The 21388-nt window shown below is 36.7% G+C and overlaps 1 protein-coding gene across 11 annotated transcripts in view; it reads left to right on the top strand.

Moving 5' to 3' along the window:
• Positions 1-21388, top strand: part of Cdk19 (cyclin dependent kinase 19) — a 175572-nt gene that overhangs the window by 13499 nt on the left and 140685 nt on the right. For 6 of the 11 annotated variants that reach the window (XM_063253904.1, XM_063253899.1, XM_063253901.1 and 3 more), the window contains exon 2: positions 12049-12151. The exons of the other annotated variants lie outside the window; for them this stretch is intronic. In XM_063253904.1, the coding sequence (XP_063109974.1) occupies positions 12049-12151 (103 nt within the window). The remainder of the gene's footprint in view (positions 1-12048; positions 12152-21388) is intronic. 11 annotated transcript variants of the gene reach the window in all.

Below are 21388 nucleotides of genomic sequence, written 5' to 3' on the forward strand. Positions count from 1 at the left end.
GTATGTGGTGAGAGTTTTGGGTCTGGATTCAATTTTCTGCCTGTGTATAGTCAGTTTTTTCCCCCAGCACATTTGTTAAAAAGGCTGTTTTTCTTTCTGGGTATATTTTTGACCCCTTTGTCAAAAATCAGATGGCTTTATGTGCCTGATATGCAACTTTTTAAGAAATGTATGGTAAGAGGAGTATACTCTACAACAATGATACTGTAAGTACATCAATACAGCTGTTTTGTTATCAAGTATGTTACATATAATTGTATGTGCTATATGTTTATATGACTGTTAGCACAGTGTGTATACATCCACGCATGTATCACCTGTGCATCTATTTATTTCATCTTACATTTCTTTGTCCATTAATTTATTGGTAGATTTATCATTTGTTTATTTTTTATGAGCTAAGAATTGTGCCAGAGATAATGAGGGTGCAAGAACAAATGAAGATCAGTGTAGCTCAGCAGCACAGTGCCTGCCTGGCAAGTGCAAGATTGTAAGTTCAAATCCCAGTATTAAAATAACAGCAGCAAACCAAATGAGATGTTAGCACTTGTGATCCTAGCACTCTGGAGGCCGAGGCAGGAGGATAGCTGCAGAGTTCGGGCCACTGTAGACTACATGAGTCCAGGACCAGCTTGGATCACATAGTATATCAGTCAGTGTCTACTAGAGAAACAACTCTAACAAAAGGTACACAGATGTACAAGATCGGCTTACAGTGGCTACCTGCAGAGTCAGACATGAAAGAGTGCAGAAGATCTGTCTGCACGCTGGAGACCAAAGGATCAGTCCGAGGTTTGGAGCTCACTGCAGTGTCCTTTGCAGGTCCACATCGGGAGGCTGATGGGTCTGTAAGGGGAGCCAGGAGATAATGTCCAAGGCGAAGGTGAAGACTGGAAATGGATCCATCCTGCTTCATTTCCCCTTTATACCATCCAGGCCACAAGTTGCCCTGGGGTGTGAAATTGCTGAGCCACTCTTGTGGAGCTTCTCTTACTCAAGTTGACACAACCAAACAACCGTCACACATAGTGAGACCCTGTCTCAAAAGCAAAAACAGAGAAAAAATGACCTGCAGAGACTTAGACTGCAAATATCCACAACAAATTGCTAACAGTGATTATTTATGGGAAGGAAACGAAAGGAAATCTGGATTGAACAGATGCTTTTTTTTTGGATGCTGGAGGCAGAACCTAGGAGTTTTGAACTGAGCTGTATTCCCAGCCTGTTTTTAAGTTTTTATTTTGAACAGGGTCTTACTGTGAGCTTGATTTTGTGATCCCTGTGTCTTAGCCTCCCAGAGTGCTGGGATTACAGGCCTGTGCCATCAGGCTGTGCTCAGAGAGGAAGACCTAAAATGACAGCAGGCCGTGGTGGCACACATCTGTAATCCAGAGTCTTTGGTTGCTGAGGCAGGAGGATGGCAAATTCAAGGCCACACTAGGCAGTTTAGCAAAACTGTGCCTCAAAATTTAAACCCAACCCAACCACAACAAAGTAACTACTGGGGATTTAGCTTAGTGCCCACAGTTTAATCCTCGCTACTGCCGAAAACAAATTGGATATTCATTGCCATTGTTTGGGAAAAAGCATACTATTTTACTATGTGCGTATTTCCCAGTTTAAGCAGTGGTAAAACATTTAAAAAGTAAAATATGTAATGTTGGCGCAGTGATGCTTGTCTGAAATCCTCAATTACTCAGGATGCTAATGCAGGAGTACTGCAAAATTGAACCCAGCCCAAGCAACTTAATGAAGGAAGACTTTGTTTCAAAATAAAAAAAGGGCTGGAGAGGTAGCTCAGTGGTAAAGCACCCCGAATTCAATTTCCAGGTTAAACAAAAGCGACAACAAAAAACCCCATACATACTTTTATTATTGGAAAAAAAGCACAACTTTTTAAGCAGGCATCCTGGTAGCTCTAACTACTTGGGATGCTGAGGTAGGAGAATCACTGCAATGTAGATTCAAACAAATTTAAAAGCTTTTAAGAATACAAATTATAGGCTGGGGATTTAGCTCAGCAACATAAGTGCCTACCTGGCATGCCCAAGGACATGAGTTTGATCCCCAGTACCAAAAAAAATTGTAACTTTATTTGAAAGCCAATATGTTACAAAATCCTCTTATTTTCATTAAGGAAAGTTAGTAATTATAGAAGCATATAGAACAAAGTATAAATCACTTAATAGTCATTGATGACATTTTGGTATATTTCCTCATAGTATTTTTAAGGGTATTGTGTAGTATAGTGTTTTTAATTGATCTAAATTTTTTTCTTTTTTTGGTAATGAGATTGGAACTCAGAATGTTGCACTTGCCAGGCAGGCGTTTTGCCACTGAGCTATGGCCCAACTGATATAAAATTCATGTAACATAAAATTCACCATTTTAAAGTATATAATTATCAGCCATGGTGGTTCTTGTTCATAGTCCCAACTTCTAGGGAAGCTGAGGCAGGAGGGTTACAGAAACCCAGGATTTCCCAGCCAGTGTGGATAATACAGCAAAATCATATATCAGAAAAACAAACCAAAATTTCTTGAATAAATTTTTATCTTGTTTTGTGTTTGAAGCAAGGTTTCACCATGTCATTCCAGATTAGTTAACCTCATCGTGTAGCCCAGGCTGGCCTCAAACTCAAGGCAATTCTCTTGCCTCAGCCTCCTAAATACTGTGATTTTAGGCATGTGCCACAGTACCTTACTTGGACAAATATCTTAAAAGAAAAGTGTGTATTTTAATGAGTTCAGTGCATTCACACTGTTGTGTAACTGTTGCTACTAGTTAGTTGGAGAACATTTTATTGCTTCCAAGAGAAATTCTAGACCTATAGGGCCTCTCTGTGGTCTCCCTTCCCTCCAGATTCTGGGGAGCAGTCTCTGCTTTCTATTTCTGTATTTGTCTCACCTCGGTACAGGACATTGTAGTAGTGGCATCATATACTTTGTGATCGTTTGTGACTGCTTATTTAAATAGCGTAATATTCTCAAGGTTTATTTGCGTTGTGGTGTATACCATTATTTCATTACTTTTTTGGCTGAATAATGTTCCATTGTATGGATGTACCATGTTTTGTTTATCCACTTACCATAAATGCACATTTGTGTTCTTCCACTTTTTGGCTGTTGTGACCAAGGCTGCAGTGAACATGAGGTGGGTGGACATGTTTTTGTTTGAATATACGTTTTCGTGGATTTTGAATATATACCTAGGAACTGTGCTTGCCAAATTACATGCTAATGTTTCCCAGAGTGGCTGCTGCATTTTCCATCCCTGTCTACAGGGTATGGCCACTATGGATATGTTAGATTTTTGACAAAAACTCAAAATTGTGCTACTTTGTTTTTGATGCTGTCATTATTTTTGGAAACCTAGATATTAGAGGCTATGCAATAAAATCTAAGTACTGGATAAGAAAATTAATGTGGAACAGGAAATAACTGGCTATGTTTAATTTGATCCTAAGATTTTTAGAAGTTATGCAGTATTCAGTGGTGGACACATTTTGTTAAATAGGTTTATTTAGGAGTGAAACAAAATACACTATTTTTCTTATTTGGGCATAGCGGTGGGCACCTGTAATCCCAGCCCTCTGGGAGACTAAGAGAACTGCTGGGTTTGACTGCAAACTGAGCAGTTCAGCCTCTTACTGAGATTGTCTCAAAAAGAACAGGGTGGGTTGGTGGAGGGTTAGGGGTGAAGCCCAGTGCAGAGGGCCAGAGTTCAATCCTGGTCCCACAAGCACACACCTGTTTCTTGTTTTAATTTGTATGTATTTTATTTTTAAATGATTTTGTGTTGCTTGAACATAAATACTTTCTAGGTTGCTTTACCTATTCACTTAAAAAACAGAATTCGTAGGTGCTTCTGTCGACCTAGGATGGTGTGAACAAATTACTATAATCCTGAGAGCTGTACGTTTGGGATCCTTTAACTGTAGATGTGATCAGTGTCTACCCATGTTCTGAAATTTGTCTGTGTGAATAAGGCTGCAGTGAACATGGCTGGAAATGATTTTGCGTGTGTGTTTTTATGGGTTTGGAATATATACTTAGGAATATAAAAAACAATATTCAGTGGTTGTCTGCATTCTGTCATGGATATAGTGCTTAACTTTTTCTACTTGCTTGAATGTGTAAGATTTTTCTCCCCTAGTATTTCGATTATATTTAACAATAGTAAGTGTTGTTCTCAAAATCTTGGTCCTTATGTCTGATTCTTTTCTTGAAATTGTGTGTGTGTGTGTGTATATATGTGTGTGTTACTAGGATTAAACCCAGGGCCTTTGCACTAAGGTACATCTCCAGGCCTTTTTTAGTTTTTTTATTTTGAGGTGGCTTCACTGAGTCATAAATTGCTTAGGCTGAATTGGAACTTGCATTGCCTCAGCCACTTAGAGTGCTGTGCTGAGTTTACAGATACTGTGTGCAACCACAGTTGGCTTTATGAGAGTCTTTTAAGTTGATTCACCATGTTAGAAGGTGGTGTCTTTTTGTTGGTGGTGCTGGGGATTGACTTTGGGGCTTACATATACTATGCAAGTATTCTTGATGGTCGTTTAATAATTAAATTTTATATTCTTTTAATACAAATGCTGATTTTTGCCACCTGTGATTTAAGTGGAGCTGAGAGAAACTGGTCTGAAATTATTTTCCAACTGAAAGCACATGTTATTTGGGGGCTACTGACAAGTGGATTTCTGAGTCATAAACTTCACGATAGAAAGTTTCTTGCTCATGAATCAAAAAGGTAGAATCTTACTTTGATTCCCAGCCGAATATTACTTATTTCCTCATTTTACAGAGTTTCATTCACTACTGCTGACAGCATGTAAAGGGGTGACTCTCACTTCACTTCATGACAGTTTGATGGCTCATGAGATAGTTTCTGTCTTAACCTGCTAGAAGTTAGAGCTCTTGCCTTTTGTGTTTTCTCTAAAACTAAGCCAAAGTCTGATCAGCCTTAAAATTTACATCTTTCTTTAGCTCTTAAGGACTATATAGTTCCTGGTCAAGGTACTTCCTTTACTAGTCTTTATTTTAAAGTTGGTAAATACTTTTTGGTTACTAAAAAGCAGCAGTTTTTCATTGGAAAATGATATATTAATGTGGTATTTCATACACATTTTTCTGCTTTTATGTTAGTGATATGTTTATAGCATACACTTTTCTAGGAAGTTTTCAAGTCATCTTAATTTCCTACTCTTTTATAGGATAAATGATTTTCTTCAAAGATACATACTATATCATTCTACAGTGGTGAAGATGTTCCATGTTGTATTTTGATGTCAACTTGTATGAAGCATTAAAAGCTATTGGAGAGGGAGGAATTGGATATAGCTGTCCTTTAAAATTAAGGAAGAACATACACCAAGTTGCATTTAGTGTGTGAATCTGCCATTTTGAGTTCATGCAGTAGAAAAACTGATCACTATCATCTTAAACAAATAAGGGGCTTACTTCTTTTAACAGAAGTCTAGAGAGGGAGAATGCTTGTCTGCTGTAGCTGCTGCAGGAAGTGACCAGCACCTACCTCCTTGCCTGTGTCTGTTGTCTTTTGCACACATTGTTGCAGATAATGATTGGGCCTCCAGTTACCTCTTTGGCATTCTAGGTAGGAGGAGGGGAAGATGAAAAGGCTGAAGGCAGGAAGGAGTGTGCCAGCCAAGGTGTAAGCAAATGCTTCCTACTGATGAGAGAAATGAAAGGAAAAAGCGGTCACGGAGGACTTGTGGGAAGCTAGTCACAAATAGTCTCTGCCACAGTGGGTGGGATAAAGGGTTCACACAGAAGTGGAAAAGGAGAATGAACCTTTCAAGCTAATTTTTATCTAGTATTATTAAACCAAGAGCCTTTTTACTGAGCTATATTGCCCCACCCCTTTTATTTTTACCTTTTATGTTTTTTTGAAATAATCTTGCTAAGTCTGTGTTTCTCAGGCTGGGCTTGAATTTGGCAGACCTCCTGCCTCATCCTCCAGAGTGCTGGGATTACACGTGTGTACCATTGTTTCTGACCCAAATTAATTTTAAGCAGTTAAAAGCCAAGTGTTTGATGATAAGTATAATTTATGAACAGTCACTGTGTTTTACATTATGTAAAGACTTCCCGTAATTAACCCAAAGACATTTTGCTGACCAGCAATTCCATATAAACATAAAGATTTAAAATACAGGTGGCTAAAGATAGCGTTTTAAGCAAAGTCATATTGCATTATGTTAGTCTTTTTTTTTTTTTTTTCAACATGACTGATTGGAAAACACAACAGAGAAATTCAGTATTCGTAGCAGAAGACAGAATTTAAAGTATATTTCATGTGTGACTTTTGCCATAAGTTAATTAAGGTTCTTTATTTAGCTTAGTGAGTTTATAATTCAGTATTCTTTATCAGGAAGACATTTTCTATCTCAAAATTTTAGTAAACAAAAGTCCTTTTGGGTCTGGATTATTTAAATAATAATCCCTTCTCAGAGAAGTGTTTTTTGATTCCCAATAAATGTACATACAAATGAAAAGCAATTTGTAGTATAAAGAAAGCTTAGAATTGTAAACTCATGTTTCTTATTATTGGGCTACTAAATACTCTCTGCCTATAAGATTTTGGTTGTTAAATAATTTCTTCAAAACTTGTATTTTGCATGTGTGTGTGGCATCCCTGTAATCCTAGGACTCAATTTGGAAGGCTGGGGCAGTGGAATTATGGGAGCTAGGCCAGCCAACATAGCAAGAGCTTGTGTTAAGATTTTTTTGTGTTTTGATAAAAATAATCTCATGTGATTACTGTGAGGAGTAATTACATAATCATGTATAAAAGTCTTCAGCAATATATTGGTTTATTTATTTATTTATTTTGTGCTACCTGGGATTGAACTCACGACTTTGACCTTGCCAGGCAGGCATTTATGCCACTGAGCTAAATCCCTGGCCCTATGTTGGTTTATTTATTTTCCTTATATGTAAAAGTTTCCATAATTAATTTCCTTGAAGATAAAATTATCTTCCTTGAAGATAAAAAGGTAGTTGTACATGAAAATATAGTGGCTTTAATTTCTAGAATAACAATTAAAAAGAACAAGGACCAACTTGGTTCAATTTAGCAGACAGAATTTTATCTAGTTCTATAATGAATTGCTATAAAAATAATTTATTAGGAAAAATTGGTATTATAAGTATGGATTTTTTCTTTAAGCTTTTGGAATAATAAAAAATGAGGTTAAAGCAGATCTTATTTTTTAACTTTTTCCTTACAAAAATAAAATTTAAGAAAAATTAGAGAATGAAGATAAGCAAAAAGATTGGATATATATCAGTGATAGGCAGCTTCTTAGCATTAGTAAGGCCCCCTGGGTTTGAGCCCCAACATTGCAGAAGAAAAAGAAGTAGTTAACAGAGAAACATCATGAGTGGCATGTTCTTTGTTTTTCTGAAAATATTTCTGGGCATATATATATATATATATATATAAATTTATATATAAATTTTTTTCCTTAAGAATGTGTCTTTTTCCACGAGTTTTGGTAACCTATACATTTTTATTTCACAATGTAAAGTAGATATTTTTCCATTTTATTAAATCTTTGCTAGTGGTGGTGTTTTTATTTTCTAGAATATCTGTACCATTTGCATGTATACCCCTGTTGTCAGTAACGTTGTGCACATTTTTCCTTGTGGGATGGGAACAGATAGTTCTGGGAGGTCTTGAGCTCACTGTTAACCCAGGCTGCCCTCAAACTTGCGGCGCTCCTTCTGCCTCAGCTTCCAGAGTGCTGGAATTCAGACATGTGCCACCCTGCTTGGCTCAAACTTTTACTTCAAAACGGAAGTTATAATTAGGGAACTTTAAAATGAACCAGTAGATTAGTATAATATTAATGTATTGTTCTGTAATAGGAGTTTTAAGAAACCATGTAATTAAAAACTAAAGTCTCTCCTAGGATATCCTTACTGGTAGTGATAAAAGTATAACAAAAGCCTATAGAGTTTAATGGAGTCTTATCTTTTCAAATTGGCCTTAAAAGAAGTCCAGAATACTTTAAATATTAGCTGATTGTCTTTAAAATCACAATGTGTTTAAGTGTCTGGTAAGTGGTATTGAGTACACAAATAATTACATACAGGTATGTATGTATGTATGTATGTATGTAGTAGTGTTTGAGGTAGGGTATTGCTATGTGGTTCAGGGTGGCTTTGAACTCACTGTGAGCCTAGACTGACCTCAAACTCATACTGATCCTCCTGCATTAGCCTCCAGAGTGCTGGGATTATGGGCATGCATCACTGTGTCTGACCTTTCATAGAGCTTTTACTAATAAATCCAGCATTTGTTTTCTTTTTAGGGGGAGACAGGGTCTAGTTTAGGCTGTCCTTGAACTCCCTGTGTAGCCCAGGCTGTCCTTGAATTTATTAGTGATCTTCCTGCCTCAGTCCAGAGTGCTGAGATTACAGACATGGACCACCACTGCTGGCTAACTCAACGTTTGAGCACAGTGTACACTATAAGGACAGTGAAAACTGTTTACTTATAGAACATGCAAAAAAGGTCATCATTGTGAAAATGCACATTTCTGTAATCTTTACTGGCATGTGTATTGATTAACTTTGCATTTTCCATTGGTGAAATGTTGATTTTAGGTTCTTCTAGGGAGGGTCTTTTTTTTGGACTACTCTGGTTTTTAGTTTATTTGGAGTGGATAGTCATTACTGTTATCTAATTTTAGAACGTTTTATCATATCAAGAAGAACACTGTTACTCATCAGTTATTATTCCGTGTTCTCATCCCTTGTTCTTGGCGTTCACTAATGTACTTACTATCTCTTCGGACTTGGCTTATTCTGGATGTTTCCTGTAAATGAAATCATGCAGTAGGTGATATGTGTATCTGGTTTCTTTTACTTAGCATGTTTTTAAAGTTCATCTACATTGTGTGTCATTCTTATATGTGGATGCGTGAGTGTTTCATACTGTGTTTACCATTGATGTGCTTTTGAGTTGTGCTGCTTTTTTTGGCTATTAGGAATGATGCTGCTATGAACATATGTATAGAAGTTTTCATTTGGCTGTGTATTTTCAGCTGTCTTGGTTATGGACATAGAATGGTCGTATTAGTTCTTACGAGTTTTATCCTTTTAAGGAACTATCAGACTGTTTTCCAAAGAGATGGTACCATTTTATATTCCCACCTGCTGTGTAGCAGTGTTACAGTTTCTTTGCATCCTTACCAACATTTGGTGTTGTCCATCTTTGTTATTTTAGCTGTTTCAGTGGGTGTAAAACAGTATCTCATTACAGTTTCTGTTTCCATGTCTCTAAAAATAGCCAGTGATATTGAACATCTTTTCATGTGCTTTATTGATCATATGTAGATATTTTTGTTGTTTCTTTTGTCTTTTGAGACAGGATCTTGCTATGTAGTCCAGATTGACCTTTAACTCACGATGTAGCCCAGGCTAGCCTCAAATTCATGGCAATCCTCTTGCCTCAGCCTCCCGAGTGCTGGGATTACAGGCATGCACCACTATGCCCAACCATGTATATATGTTTTTGTTTTGTTTTGATTCGTTTTTTGAGACAAGGTCTTGATCTGTAGTCCAAGCTAGCCTTGAACTCACTATGTAGTCCTCCTGCCACAGTCTCCTGTGTGCTGGCATTACAGGTATGTGTCATCATCCCTGGCTATATATGTAAATTCTTAAGAGAAATGCCTATACAAATCCTTTGCCCATTTAAAAAATCAATTATGTTTTATTATAAAAATTGAGTTATAAAAAGTTATAAAAATTGAGTTTAAAAATTGTTTAGATGTTCTGGACAGTATGGCCTGATATGATTGCAAATGTTTTTATGGATTGTTTTCTTACTTTCTTGACGGTGTTCTTTGTTTTTTATTTTTGGAGACAGAGTCTCACTAAGTAGCCCAGGCTGGCCTCAAACTGACTATGTAGTCTAGTTAGGGTGGCTTTCAACTCTCAGGCCTCTTGCTGCTGCCTCCTAAGTGCTGAATTTTTAATTTGGATGAAGTCCAGTTTTTAGTGTGTTTGGCCAAATCAAATACAGTGAAAAGCTAACTCACAATACCTTTCACTCATTTGTTTGACACTTCATGAGTTATCCTGGGAGAAATTAGGGTTGTGGGGATAAAGACATAGTTTCTTTCCTTACAGTGTAGAGAAAAAGAGTGAATCAAGGATTATAGGACGATACGTTCTGTTTTATGGGTATAAACAGAATGCTGTGTGCCTAAGTACAGGAGCTCTGATCTGACCCAGGAGTCTGTGGGTGAAGGTTTGGAAAGCTTCTAAGAGGAGGGAGTCCTGTGATAGCTAGTTTGGAAGGCTAAAGAGTCAGCCAGAAATCAAGTTGTTTTTAATTTAGTAAGAGGAATGGTAGATACATAGTGTAAGGCAATAATAAACTCAGGTCTCAAAGAGATTTCAACTCTTGAGTGGTCAGATAAATTCTAAATGTAAGTTCAAAAACTTTTTATATGGGGCTGGAGGTTTAGCTCAGCGGCATAATGCCTTGCAAGCAGGCGGTCGTGAGTTCGATCCCCGGTACCGATAAAAATGAAAACGACAAAAAAAAAAATTTTTTTTTATACTTGGGAGGAACTGGAAAAGATTCAGGAAACAGAAATGGTCAAAATGGGCATGGTGTTACAAGTTGTGAGGAATGATGATGCTTTTTCAAAAAATGTGTTATAAACCTGCATCCTACTATCATTAGTTTTTAACATCAAATTTTGATGTTAATTGATTTTTTTAGTATCATTATTTCTAGAATGGTGTGAAGTCCTCATGAGGCTCCTTTTTTTTTTTTCTTTTTTTCTCCTGGTACTGGAGATTGAACCCAGAGAGTGTCAAATTAAATCTTAACTCTGTTTATCTTTTTAGTTTTGAGACAGTGTCTTGCTAAGTTGCTCAGGCTGGCCTCAAACTATCCGTCCTCCTGCCTTAGCCATCTGGATAGCTGGGATTACAGGTGTGTGCCATCATGCCTGGCCATGCTTTTAATTCCTTGATTATATAATACTGCGTGCTAGATTGTTCTTTTTATGAAAAAATGTAGTGATCCATAGATGATTACAGATGAGGAAATGGTTTTTGAAATGTAAAAAGCAAATATTAATACTATGGTTTTTGAACGTAAAAATTACACAATCTGTAAACATAATTAGGTAATAAAGGGGAAAGTAAGAAATACTGAAAATCCCACCACTAGAGATAATTGCTTAACGTTTTGGTGCATTCCCTTCTTGACATCTTTCCATCCATTTGTGGCATGCACATGCACACATACCTGTTTTTAAAAAAATTACAAAAATAAAAGCATTCTATGCATGGTGTTCTAACTTCTTTTTAAATGAAACACATTGACTATATAAATATAGATTATAGAATATATAATTATGTAAAACTGCTTTATGATATTCCATTGTCTGGCTATATTAATCTCCTATCATGAATGATTAGGTTGTTCATAGTTTTCTTACTGTAGTCAGTAATGCTTAGTATCTTACCCATTTATCTGATATTCTCTCTCTCTTTTATTTATTTTGGTCTTTTTTTGAAGCAGGATTTCACTATATGGTTCAGGCCAGCCTTGAGCTTACTTTGTAGCCTACGCCGGCCTCGTGATCCTCCTGTGTCAGCCTGGAGAGTGCTGCGATTACAGGTGTGGGCCATCGAGCCCAGCTGGTTATCTCTTTAAAGTGTGGCTATTCAATCATAGAGTATGCAGCTGGGCATGATGGCTCATGCCAGTAATCCTAGCACTCGGGAGGCTGAAGCAGGAGGATATTGTGAGTTTAAGACCAGCCTGGGCCATAAAGTGAGCTCAAGGCCAGCCTGAACAGCATAATGAGACCCTGTCTCAAAAAAGACCAAAAAAAAAAAAAAAAAAGCATGGAGTATACCACTTTAATTTTAGGAGCATAGTGACACACTTTCTCCAAGAAGCTTGAGCCAATTTGTACTTGGGTAAGAGCATACTAGTAGTCCTTGTTATTCTTGATTACATTGACTTTTTGTTTTGTTTTGTTTTTGGTACCAGAGATTGAACTCACAACCTTGCACTTGCCAGGCAGGCACTTGCACCACAGAGCTAAATCCCTGGCCCTCCCACACAGGCTTTTGACTGTTCATCTAAACTGCAGGTAGATGATCTTTTATGTTTACTATTATTATCCTTAATTATTTTATTGCAAGGGAGGTTGAATGTTTTCATTTGTGTACTGGCTGTGCCAGTCTTTTGGGTAGTTTCCATTCCTTTCCTTTGTCTTCTTTTCAACAGCCAGAATTGTGTGGTACTGAAGACTGGGCTTTGAGGTCTTACTATCTGGATTTGGAATCTCAGCTGTAGTGTTTAGTTGTGTGACTTGGCCAAATTAACTATGTCTCGGTTTCCATCTTTGATAAGAAGACAGAATACCTACCTCAGGGTTGTCATGACGATTGCATGAGTTCTTCAAACACTGTCTGGAAGATTATAAGCAATGCTACTGTTATCTTTAGACAGTTATAATTTCTATAGGATAAATTCATATAAAGGTAAAGAGTGTTTAAAAATAGATGAAACTGAATTACTGTCTCATAAAATTGTTCTTTTTATAGTAAAACTACATAACAACTCTGGGGTCTTCCCAGTGTTATGGTTGTGTCCAAGCTGTGTTTCAGTGTTTCTGTACTTATCTCTAGTTCTAAGAAATCAAAAGATGTATGTAAAATGATACATATTTTCTAACTTTTAATTATAAAAATTCAAATAAAGTTTAAAAACTTAACTACTTATGACCACTTCTGTATTTACTGTCTAGATGAGTGGAACTCAGTAAAGCATCAGATATTTTCTGTATTTCTGTAGAAATTCCGTAAATATTTTAGGTTTTGGAGATCATATAGTCTCTCTCGCAACTACTGAATTCCAATTGTAGTCAGTAAGAAATCATAATTAATAGGTGAATAGGAATATCAGTGTTCCAATAAAACTTTTTACAGAGTTTTGAATATGGTTTTATTCTTGACAGCATTGACAACAACACAGCAAAAGTTACAGAAACAATGTCAGAGAACCTGGTGCTCTTGGCTAGCTGCGTCCTAAGTGCTTGTGAAGTATTTGCAGAGTGCAAGACAGTAAAGCTCTCTCAGGTTTTATAATACTAAATTGCCTTTTAATTGTATATATATATATATATATATATATATATATATATATTTGGCACCAGGAATCAAACTTAATAGCCTCATGCTTGCTAGGCAAGGACTGTGTCACTGAGAGACATCCTTGGCCCTAAATTGCTTTTTAAGCAAACATTTTGTAGATTTATTTTCAAAAAGTGCCAAATTTGTCAGCACTGCATATAAATAATTGTGTTAATTCTCTTACTGTAGTATAGATTTTGTTTACAAAATGTTTATAAAATTGTATGGCTTTTTTCAGTGAAGTGTATAGAGTTGTTTATAAGAACTGTATATTTACAGAATGTGTGCTGGTGGGAACCTACACACCTCAAAACAATTTTAACTAGCTAGTGTCACATTATTACCATCAAATATCTACAATTCAGAAGCACAAAACCCGTAGTTAATTTCCTATTTGTTGCCACCTGTATCTTTGGAGGGGAGCAGTCTACGTATCTATTTTATGTGTCTCTTTCAGTATGGTAGAATTCTGTAGGATAAAATAGACAAAACAGTTAAAGCATCAAAAAGCCCCTCCTGTTGACACAAAAAATAATCCTCTTCCTGAGAAACCCATGCTGTATGAGGATGAGAAACTGTGCTAGCATCAAAACTTAGAGCAGAGCTTTCTGACCGATAAAGCTTAACAAAAGTAGGTGGTAGCTGAATTTGTGGTGGGCTGTGGTTTGCCATCTCCTGATCCAGATTAAACAGCAAGTTACTATATTTTTCTTCCTTTCTTTTTCATTTTGGGATTTGAACTCATGACTTCACACTTGCCAGGCAGGCATTGTGCCATAGAGCTCTCTATCCCTGACCCTGTGCAGGGTCATTATTTTATTTTTCTTTACATTTGATCCTTTTAAGAACAGCCATTGCTCTGATTAGAAAGAATTTAATGTGTTGGTGTAATCATGGGACTGTAGGCTACAGTTACAAGAAGCTTCAAGAAGCTACAAGACTGTATTCTACTTGGGTATTCATGTTAACCATTAGTGGAAAGGAAGTAGCCTTTTAGGAACAGATTCAACAATTCTTACTACATCTCATGCAGGGGAAGCAAAATGTATAAAATTATGGAGGAAAGAAACAACAGCAAGTCATTCATAATGGCTAGAGTTAGTGTTCAGGATGAAAGTTTTTTTTTGTTTTGTTTTTTAGGATGTAAGTTTTGAAATGCATTTAAGAAAGATAAGCAAAGCATGATCTCTGGTGGGCCAGACTAAAAAATTTGGGCTTTTAACTTGGTATAGAATTGGGGAGAGTAGATTCCAAATGGAACAGATTCTAGTGTTTCCCAAAATGGAAATAGTTTTTTTGCCCTGATTATAAAGGAATACATTCTTGTTGTGAAATGCAAATGAGTAAAAAAAAAAAAAATGTGGGCAGTGAAAGATTCCTGTAGTCCCATTTACTAGAGATAACCACTGCCAAACAGGTTACTCAGTGGTTTCACAGAGGAGAGTTTCCTCCCCAACTTTGCACTAGTATGGACAGTAGAGAAGGTGAAAGGGATGAGGGTGGAGGCAGGAGGCTGTCAGAGAAGTCCAGTGAGAAGCAAAAGGACTAGGTAAAGATGGTTAAAGAATGGAAGGAAGGGGAAAGTTTTAAACAATTAGAAAAGAAGGAAAAAATGGAAACAAAATTTTCGTAAATGGGGGGGGAGAGGAAGGTTTAAAGGGAGAGGATGGGAAAGGGAAAAAAGAATCAAGTTATATCATGTATAGGTACAAATTGTCTATGATGAACGTGCTCATTATGTATATCTAAAATATACCAATAAAATCTGATTTAAAAAAAGATAGTTACAGGGCTGGGGAGACAGGTCAGCAGCATAAGTGCCTTCCAAGTGTAAGACCTTGAGTTTGATTCCCGGTACAAAAAACAAAAAACAAAACAAAACTTTGGGAGGTTGCTTCTGCTTTGTATATATGTATATATACAAGATAATTATGCTACTAATCTTGGTTCATCAGAAAGAACAGTTTGTGCTTTCCCTTTTTTCTTTTTTCTTTCCCCCCATCTCAGTTATTCTTTCTTTTTGAGCAGTTTCTTCCCTTTCACTTTCCACTGCCATCTTAGGGTTAAACTTGAGATCATCAAAAGTAGAAAATTAAAATCCTGAAAGTTTTTTTTTTTCTTTAAAAAAAGCACAATAAGTTTGAAATACTTTCTTTTTCATCTCTCAGAAATGGAAGTAGATAATCAAAGAGCTCATCATTCTTTTTTTAAACATTGATTTATTGGTAGATGCTTAGTATACGTTCATCTTGGCGAGTTGGTGCTTATACATATTATATCTTAATCAGTTTCCTTTTCCTGCCCTCACCTTACCCCAATCCAAATTCATGATTCTTTATATTGTCTAGTTCAGTGTTTGTAATTATAGAATCATTTTATCAAACCAGTGTGAGAATTAAACCTCTATTTTGTTGAGACCACCTGTTTTGTTTTCTAAATGAACTAAAAGCTAGATAATCCAACTTTATTAGTGATCAATCTAAAATGCAAATTAAAATTGTCAAAGTCCTTAATACAGATAATTGATCCTGAATAAATATTTGTGTGGATGTCTTGAAAGTGGATATTCTCTTTTGCCTTCTTTTCTTTTTTTATTTTTAAAGAGAGTAAAATTTAACAGAACAAAACAGATCATAAGATAACAATGTAAGAGACACAGATTTCAAAGCAAGACAACCAGAGGCCTTTTTTTCTTGAGTACCTCAAAACCTGTACTGAAAATGTACTTATTTCAAGCAACTTGGTTTGTTTTAGAAGAAAAACGATATTTTATAGTTCAGAAAATTAGTGATTACCAACTGGTTTAAAATCCTGGTATTTTCTGATATATTTCTTGATATTAGGCTTTTTTGCATTAAATGAAGGTAAAGTGTCAGAAGTGTTAAGATCATGAGGGATGTACGTGAGCGTGGCAGGGATTAAACCCAGGGCCTGTGCACACTTAAGCCATGTGCTCTACTACTGAGATACACTCCCAGCCCAAAGAGAGTTTTGAAGGCCTGCAGAATGACTGTTTCTTTGAATTTCATTCATTCACCCAGCGTTTCTATGTGTTCTAGACTTTGTGCTAAGGACCATGGAAAGCCAGGAATCACATTGGTGCCAGAAGCAATCAAGAAATCTAAAAGTACGTTACAGTGGAAAAATACTGTAGTCTCTGAATAGGAGAGGTAAACACAGCAGAAAAGCTTTTTTAGGAATCTGATACCAGGAGGAAAAACATTAAGCGGAAGATCCATGTGCGTATTTAGTATAAAGGCAGGGTGGTATGAAAGTCTTCAAGAGGTTCTTTAAGACTGGCGCTAGAGCCAGAGGAAGAAGCAGTGGCCAGATGCATCATGAAAGGGCTGTTGTGTCTGGGTAAAAGGACTTTTGATAATTTTGATTTGCACTTTAGAAAGATCGCTAATATTTGTGTGTAGAAGGTTACTGATTTTTGAGTGTTGACTTTGTAACCAACTATGTTACTAAATTTGATTATTAAATCCTAGAAGTCTTTTAGTGGAGTTTTTGGGGTCTTTTAAGTAGAGGATCATGTCATCTGCAAGTAACAATAGTTTAACTTCTTTTTTTCCTTCTTCTTTTATTTCTTTCCCTCATCTAATTTCTCCAAGTAAAGTTTCCAGGACTATGTTGAGTAAGAGGGGACAGTGGACATCCTTGTCTTGTTCCTGATTTTGGAGTGAAAGCTTTCATTTTTTTCCATTTGGTGTGACATTGGTTGTTGGTTTGTTGTAGATGGCCTTTATCAGATTGAGATAAAGACCATCTGTTCCAGTTTTCTGTAGGGTTTTTTTTTTTTTTTTTTTTTTTTTTTTATCATGTATGGGTGCTGGACTTTGTCAAAAAGTTTTTCTGCATCTAAGGGGATGATCATATTTTTTCCTTGACTCTGTTAATATGGTGCATTACATTTATGGATTTATGCATGTTGAACCATCCCTTTATCCCTGGGATGAATCCCACTTGATCATGGTATACAATCTTTGTGATGATTTGCTGCAAGTATCTTACTGAGGCTTTTTGTATCTATGTTCATTAGGCAGATTCTGTAATTCTTATTCTTAGTTGGGTTCTTCTCTGGTTTTGGAATTGGGGTAATGCTTGCTTTTAGGAATGAATTTGGGAGTATTGCTTCCCTTTCAATTTCATTAAAGAGTTTGAGAAGTAGTGGTGTTAGATCTTGTAGAATTCAGCAGTGAATCCATCAGGACCTGGGCTTTTCTTTGTTGATAGGTTTTTAATTACATCTTCGATTTCATTTATTGATATTGGGTTATTTAGGATTTTTATATCTTCTTGATTCGGCTTTGGTAATTTATATGTATCTAGGAATCTGCCCATTTCTTCTGTATATTCCATCTTATTAGAATACAAGTTTTCAAAGTAGATCTAGGCAATTTTCTGGATTTCTGCAGAGTCTGTTGTGATTTCACTGTTTTCATTTCTAATTGTGTGGATTTGAGTCTTTCCTTTTTTTTGATAAGGTTGGCTAAGGGTCTGTCAGTTTTATTTAATCTTTCAAAGAACTAACTCTTCAATTCATTGATTATTTGAATTGCTTTTTTAGTCTCTAGGGTGTTAATTTCTGCTCTGATCTTTATAATTTCCTACCTTGTACGAGCTTTGGACCTAGCCTCCTCCTCTTTTTCTAGAAGTCTGAAATTCAACATTAAGTTGTTTATATGAGCTTGTTCTGTTTTCCTGATAGGGGTATTTACTGCTCTAAATTTTCCCTTTGACTTTGCTTTCATTGTGTCCCACAAGTTCTGGTATGTTGTATTGATTGTCGTTAGCATTCAGTTGTGAAAACTGTCTAATTTCTTCTTTAATTTCATCTGTGACCCATTGGTTGTTCAGTAGGGTGCTGTTTAATTTCCATGTTTATGAAGTTCTTGTGATTTGCCATGGATTTCTGATTTCATTGCACTGTGGTCTGATAGTATGCATGGGATAATTTGAATTTCTTTGCATTTACTAAAGCATGTGCCATGAGCCAGTATATGGTCTGTTTTGGAGAAAGTCCTATGTGCAGCTGAAAAGAATATGTATTCTGATGTTTTATAGACGCCTACCAAGTCCATTTGCTAAAAAGTTTGATATAGTTCTAATATTTCATTACTGACTTGTTTTCTGGTTGATCGGTCTTTTTTGTGACTGTGATATTGATGTTTCCTAATAAAATTGTATTGGGGCTTATTTGATTTCTCATGTCCATTAGTACTTGTTTTATATAGTTGGGTGCAGTGGTATTTATTGTATTTGTATTTATAATTGTTATCTCGTCTTCTTGGGTTATTCCCTTCACAAGGATGTAGTGACCTTGGCTTGAAATTCACTTTGTCTGCAAATAGAATAGCTAGCTCTGCTTTTTTCTGGATTCCTGTTGCATGGAGTATTGTTTTTCATCCTTTGACTTTCACTCATGAATTTCTTTTTGAAATAAATGTGTTTCTTGTGTGCAGAATATTGTTGGATCTTGCTTCTCGATCCATTCTTCCAATTAATCTTAAATCCTTCTCCAATTAATCTTAAGTCTGTTGTCTTTTGACTGATGAACTGAGACCATTAATGCTGATCATTGTAACTGATATGCGTTGACCTCCTTGCCATGTTGTTTTCCTATTTTTGACTCCCCCCTTCTTTTTCCTTCCCTGGTGGATTCCTTCTGTTGGCGTTCATGAACTGTAGTCCTTATTATCTCTTTCTAGAATGGCCTGCAGAACATTTTGGAGTGCTGGTTTGGTGGTCATAAATTTCCTCAAATGTGCCTTGTCATGGAAATATATTATTTTGAATGATGGTTTTGTGGAGTACATCAGTCTGGGTTGAAACTGGTTTTCCTTCGGAACTTGAGGTACTTCACCTTGATTTGAGAGTTAGTGCTAAGTCACCTGGGATTCTGATGGGCTTTCCTTTATAGGTGCTTTGTTTCTTTTCCCTAACAGCTTTTAAGATCCTATTCTTGTGTTGAGTTTCTGGAATCTTGACTATGATATTCCTGGGTGTAGATTTTTTCTTGATCATTGCTAATTGCAGTTTTATATGCCTTATTTATCTGCATGTCAAATTCTTTTTCTCTCCCGGGAAAGTTTTTCTGTCACAGTGTCTATGAACATTTTTTAAAGTCATTTGTGGTATCCTGCTTGTTCATGGACTTCAGTTAATCTTAAGTCATTCTTCTTTGTCTCACCTAGCAGCTGCTGGATTGATTTCTCATGGTCCCTTGCTAGTTTTGAGAAATCTTTGTTTTCCTGCCCACTAACTGCAAGCCTGTCTTCAATATCTGAGATTCTGTCCTCACATTGGCCTAATCTGATTCAAATACTTTCAGTAGAGTTTTTATTCTCCTGGAATCTGCCTGAATCTGCTTTATGGATTGCATTTCTTTCCTATGCTGCGCTTCCATAATTTGTTTAAGATCATCTATTTTTTTGTCTGTGTCTGCTCTAACATTGCTAAGCATGGTGTGTATTTTGGTAATCTCTGTAGTTATGTGAAAAATTATTTCTGATTTCATTTTTTCTAGAGCCTCATTGCTTTGTTGTTTCCACTTCAGAGAGACGTAGTAAGGCTTTCAAATTGTCCCATCTCATTGCCCCCAGTGAACTGGATATCTGGGGTTGCATCTTGTTTAAGTGTCTACTCATTTCTTTTCTGTTTTTAGTTTAATTCCTGGTGTGATGCTTTAAGTTACCTGTGGTGTTTTATTGGTAGTATTTAGAACCCTTAGGGGTTACTTCTCTAAAGTATCTTCCAGATGTAGCAGATTTTTGGGTTTTAAGTGTGTTGGAAATCTTACCTCTTACATTTGTTGGAGATGAGAAGTTGTTGCTTGTTTAGCCTAGTCCCTGTTTCTTTGCTTCTTTTTCTTTTCTTTCTTTCATTCTTTTTTTTTTTTTTTTTTTTTTTTGTACTCAGAATCAAACTGAGGGCCCTGTGCTTGCTAGGCAATGGTTGTGCTGTTAAACTATATCCCCCTGCCCTAGTCGCTGGTTTCCTAGTCCCAGTGTGAATGTTAGTTAATCTCAGTCATGGATTATTAGGGCCAACAGCTGTTTAGAACAATTATGTCAGTTTTGCTATTGGCATAAACATAGCTTATAAAACAACAAGTGACTTAACCCTTAATTTGCAACCTTTAACTGTGTGAACTAGATTTGTGATTATATAACAAAATATAAAACAAACCAAATAATTATATGGAGTATATATTTGTGTAATGTGGCAGTTTTGCCCTCGGGGTTAAAATTTAAAATGGATTGAGGAGAAAATAGAGAAGTGGAAGAAGAGAAAAGTTAGAGTTAAGGTTGGAGGACAAAGGGAGATCATGCCAACTTGGAAAAACTGGTGAAAAAGACTGAAGGAAAAGAGAGATGGACCAGATAAAAGAAAGAACACAACAGAGTCACACCCACAAAGAGTTAGGAACCACTCTCACACTCATTAAAAAAATAAGAAAGAAAACTAAATAAAACAAAATGAACAAACAAAACAAAACAAAAATTAGAAAAAGACAAAGAAGAAGTTCACTTGCAGGATTGTCTCTGGACTCACTAGCAGACAGCCTTTGGAGACAGCGCCCTGAATCTGCCACTGTATCCCAGGAAGCCAGCAATTGCTTTAAGGCAGAGTAGTAGGTAACCTTAGCAGCCCTGCCCTGAGACCAGACTCACTGGGCTCCCTGCAGTCTAGGTAGTTTCCCTGGGTCTGCGCCCAGCTAGGAGCAGCTGGAGGAAGGCAGAAGCAGTTCTGGTTCTGGGTTTATCCAGCCTGACTCCAAAATGGGTCCCCGCAAATTGCTTTCTCCTGGGGGAGCACTGAGTCGTCTGCACTCCCCGCCAGCTAGTGCAGTCCTCTGCGTCTGCACCTCCCCTCCACTGCCATGTCTCGCTGCAGAGGGTCACCAGCTGCCACTGTACATGTGACTGTGGGTCCCCAGGTTTGAAAAGCTCCTCTGGCTGTGTTCTATTTCTATAGTTTTGCCACTTCCAGCATATCATAAAGTTGCAGTCTTATAGTGTGTAGTCTTTTCACATTTGTTTCTTTCACTTAGTAATAGGTGTTCTAGTAACAGGCGTTCCTTTGTGTCTCTTGATGGGTAGAGTGCTTTGTTTTCTTTTATCCTTATCTTTTTCTTTCTCTTTTGTGATACTGACGTTTGAACTCAGGGCCTCACACATGGTAGGCAA

Source organism: Cavia porcellus, unplaced genomic scaffold (genome assembly GCF_034190915.1).
Source record: "Cavia porcellus strain 051 isolate PalLab524CR breed Dunkin Hartley unplaced genomic scaffold, mCavPor4.1 scaffold_7, whole genome shotgun sequence".
Lineage (NCBI taxonomy): Eukaryota > Metazoa > Chordata > Mammalia > Rodentia > Caviidae > Cavia > Cavia porcellus.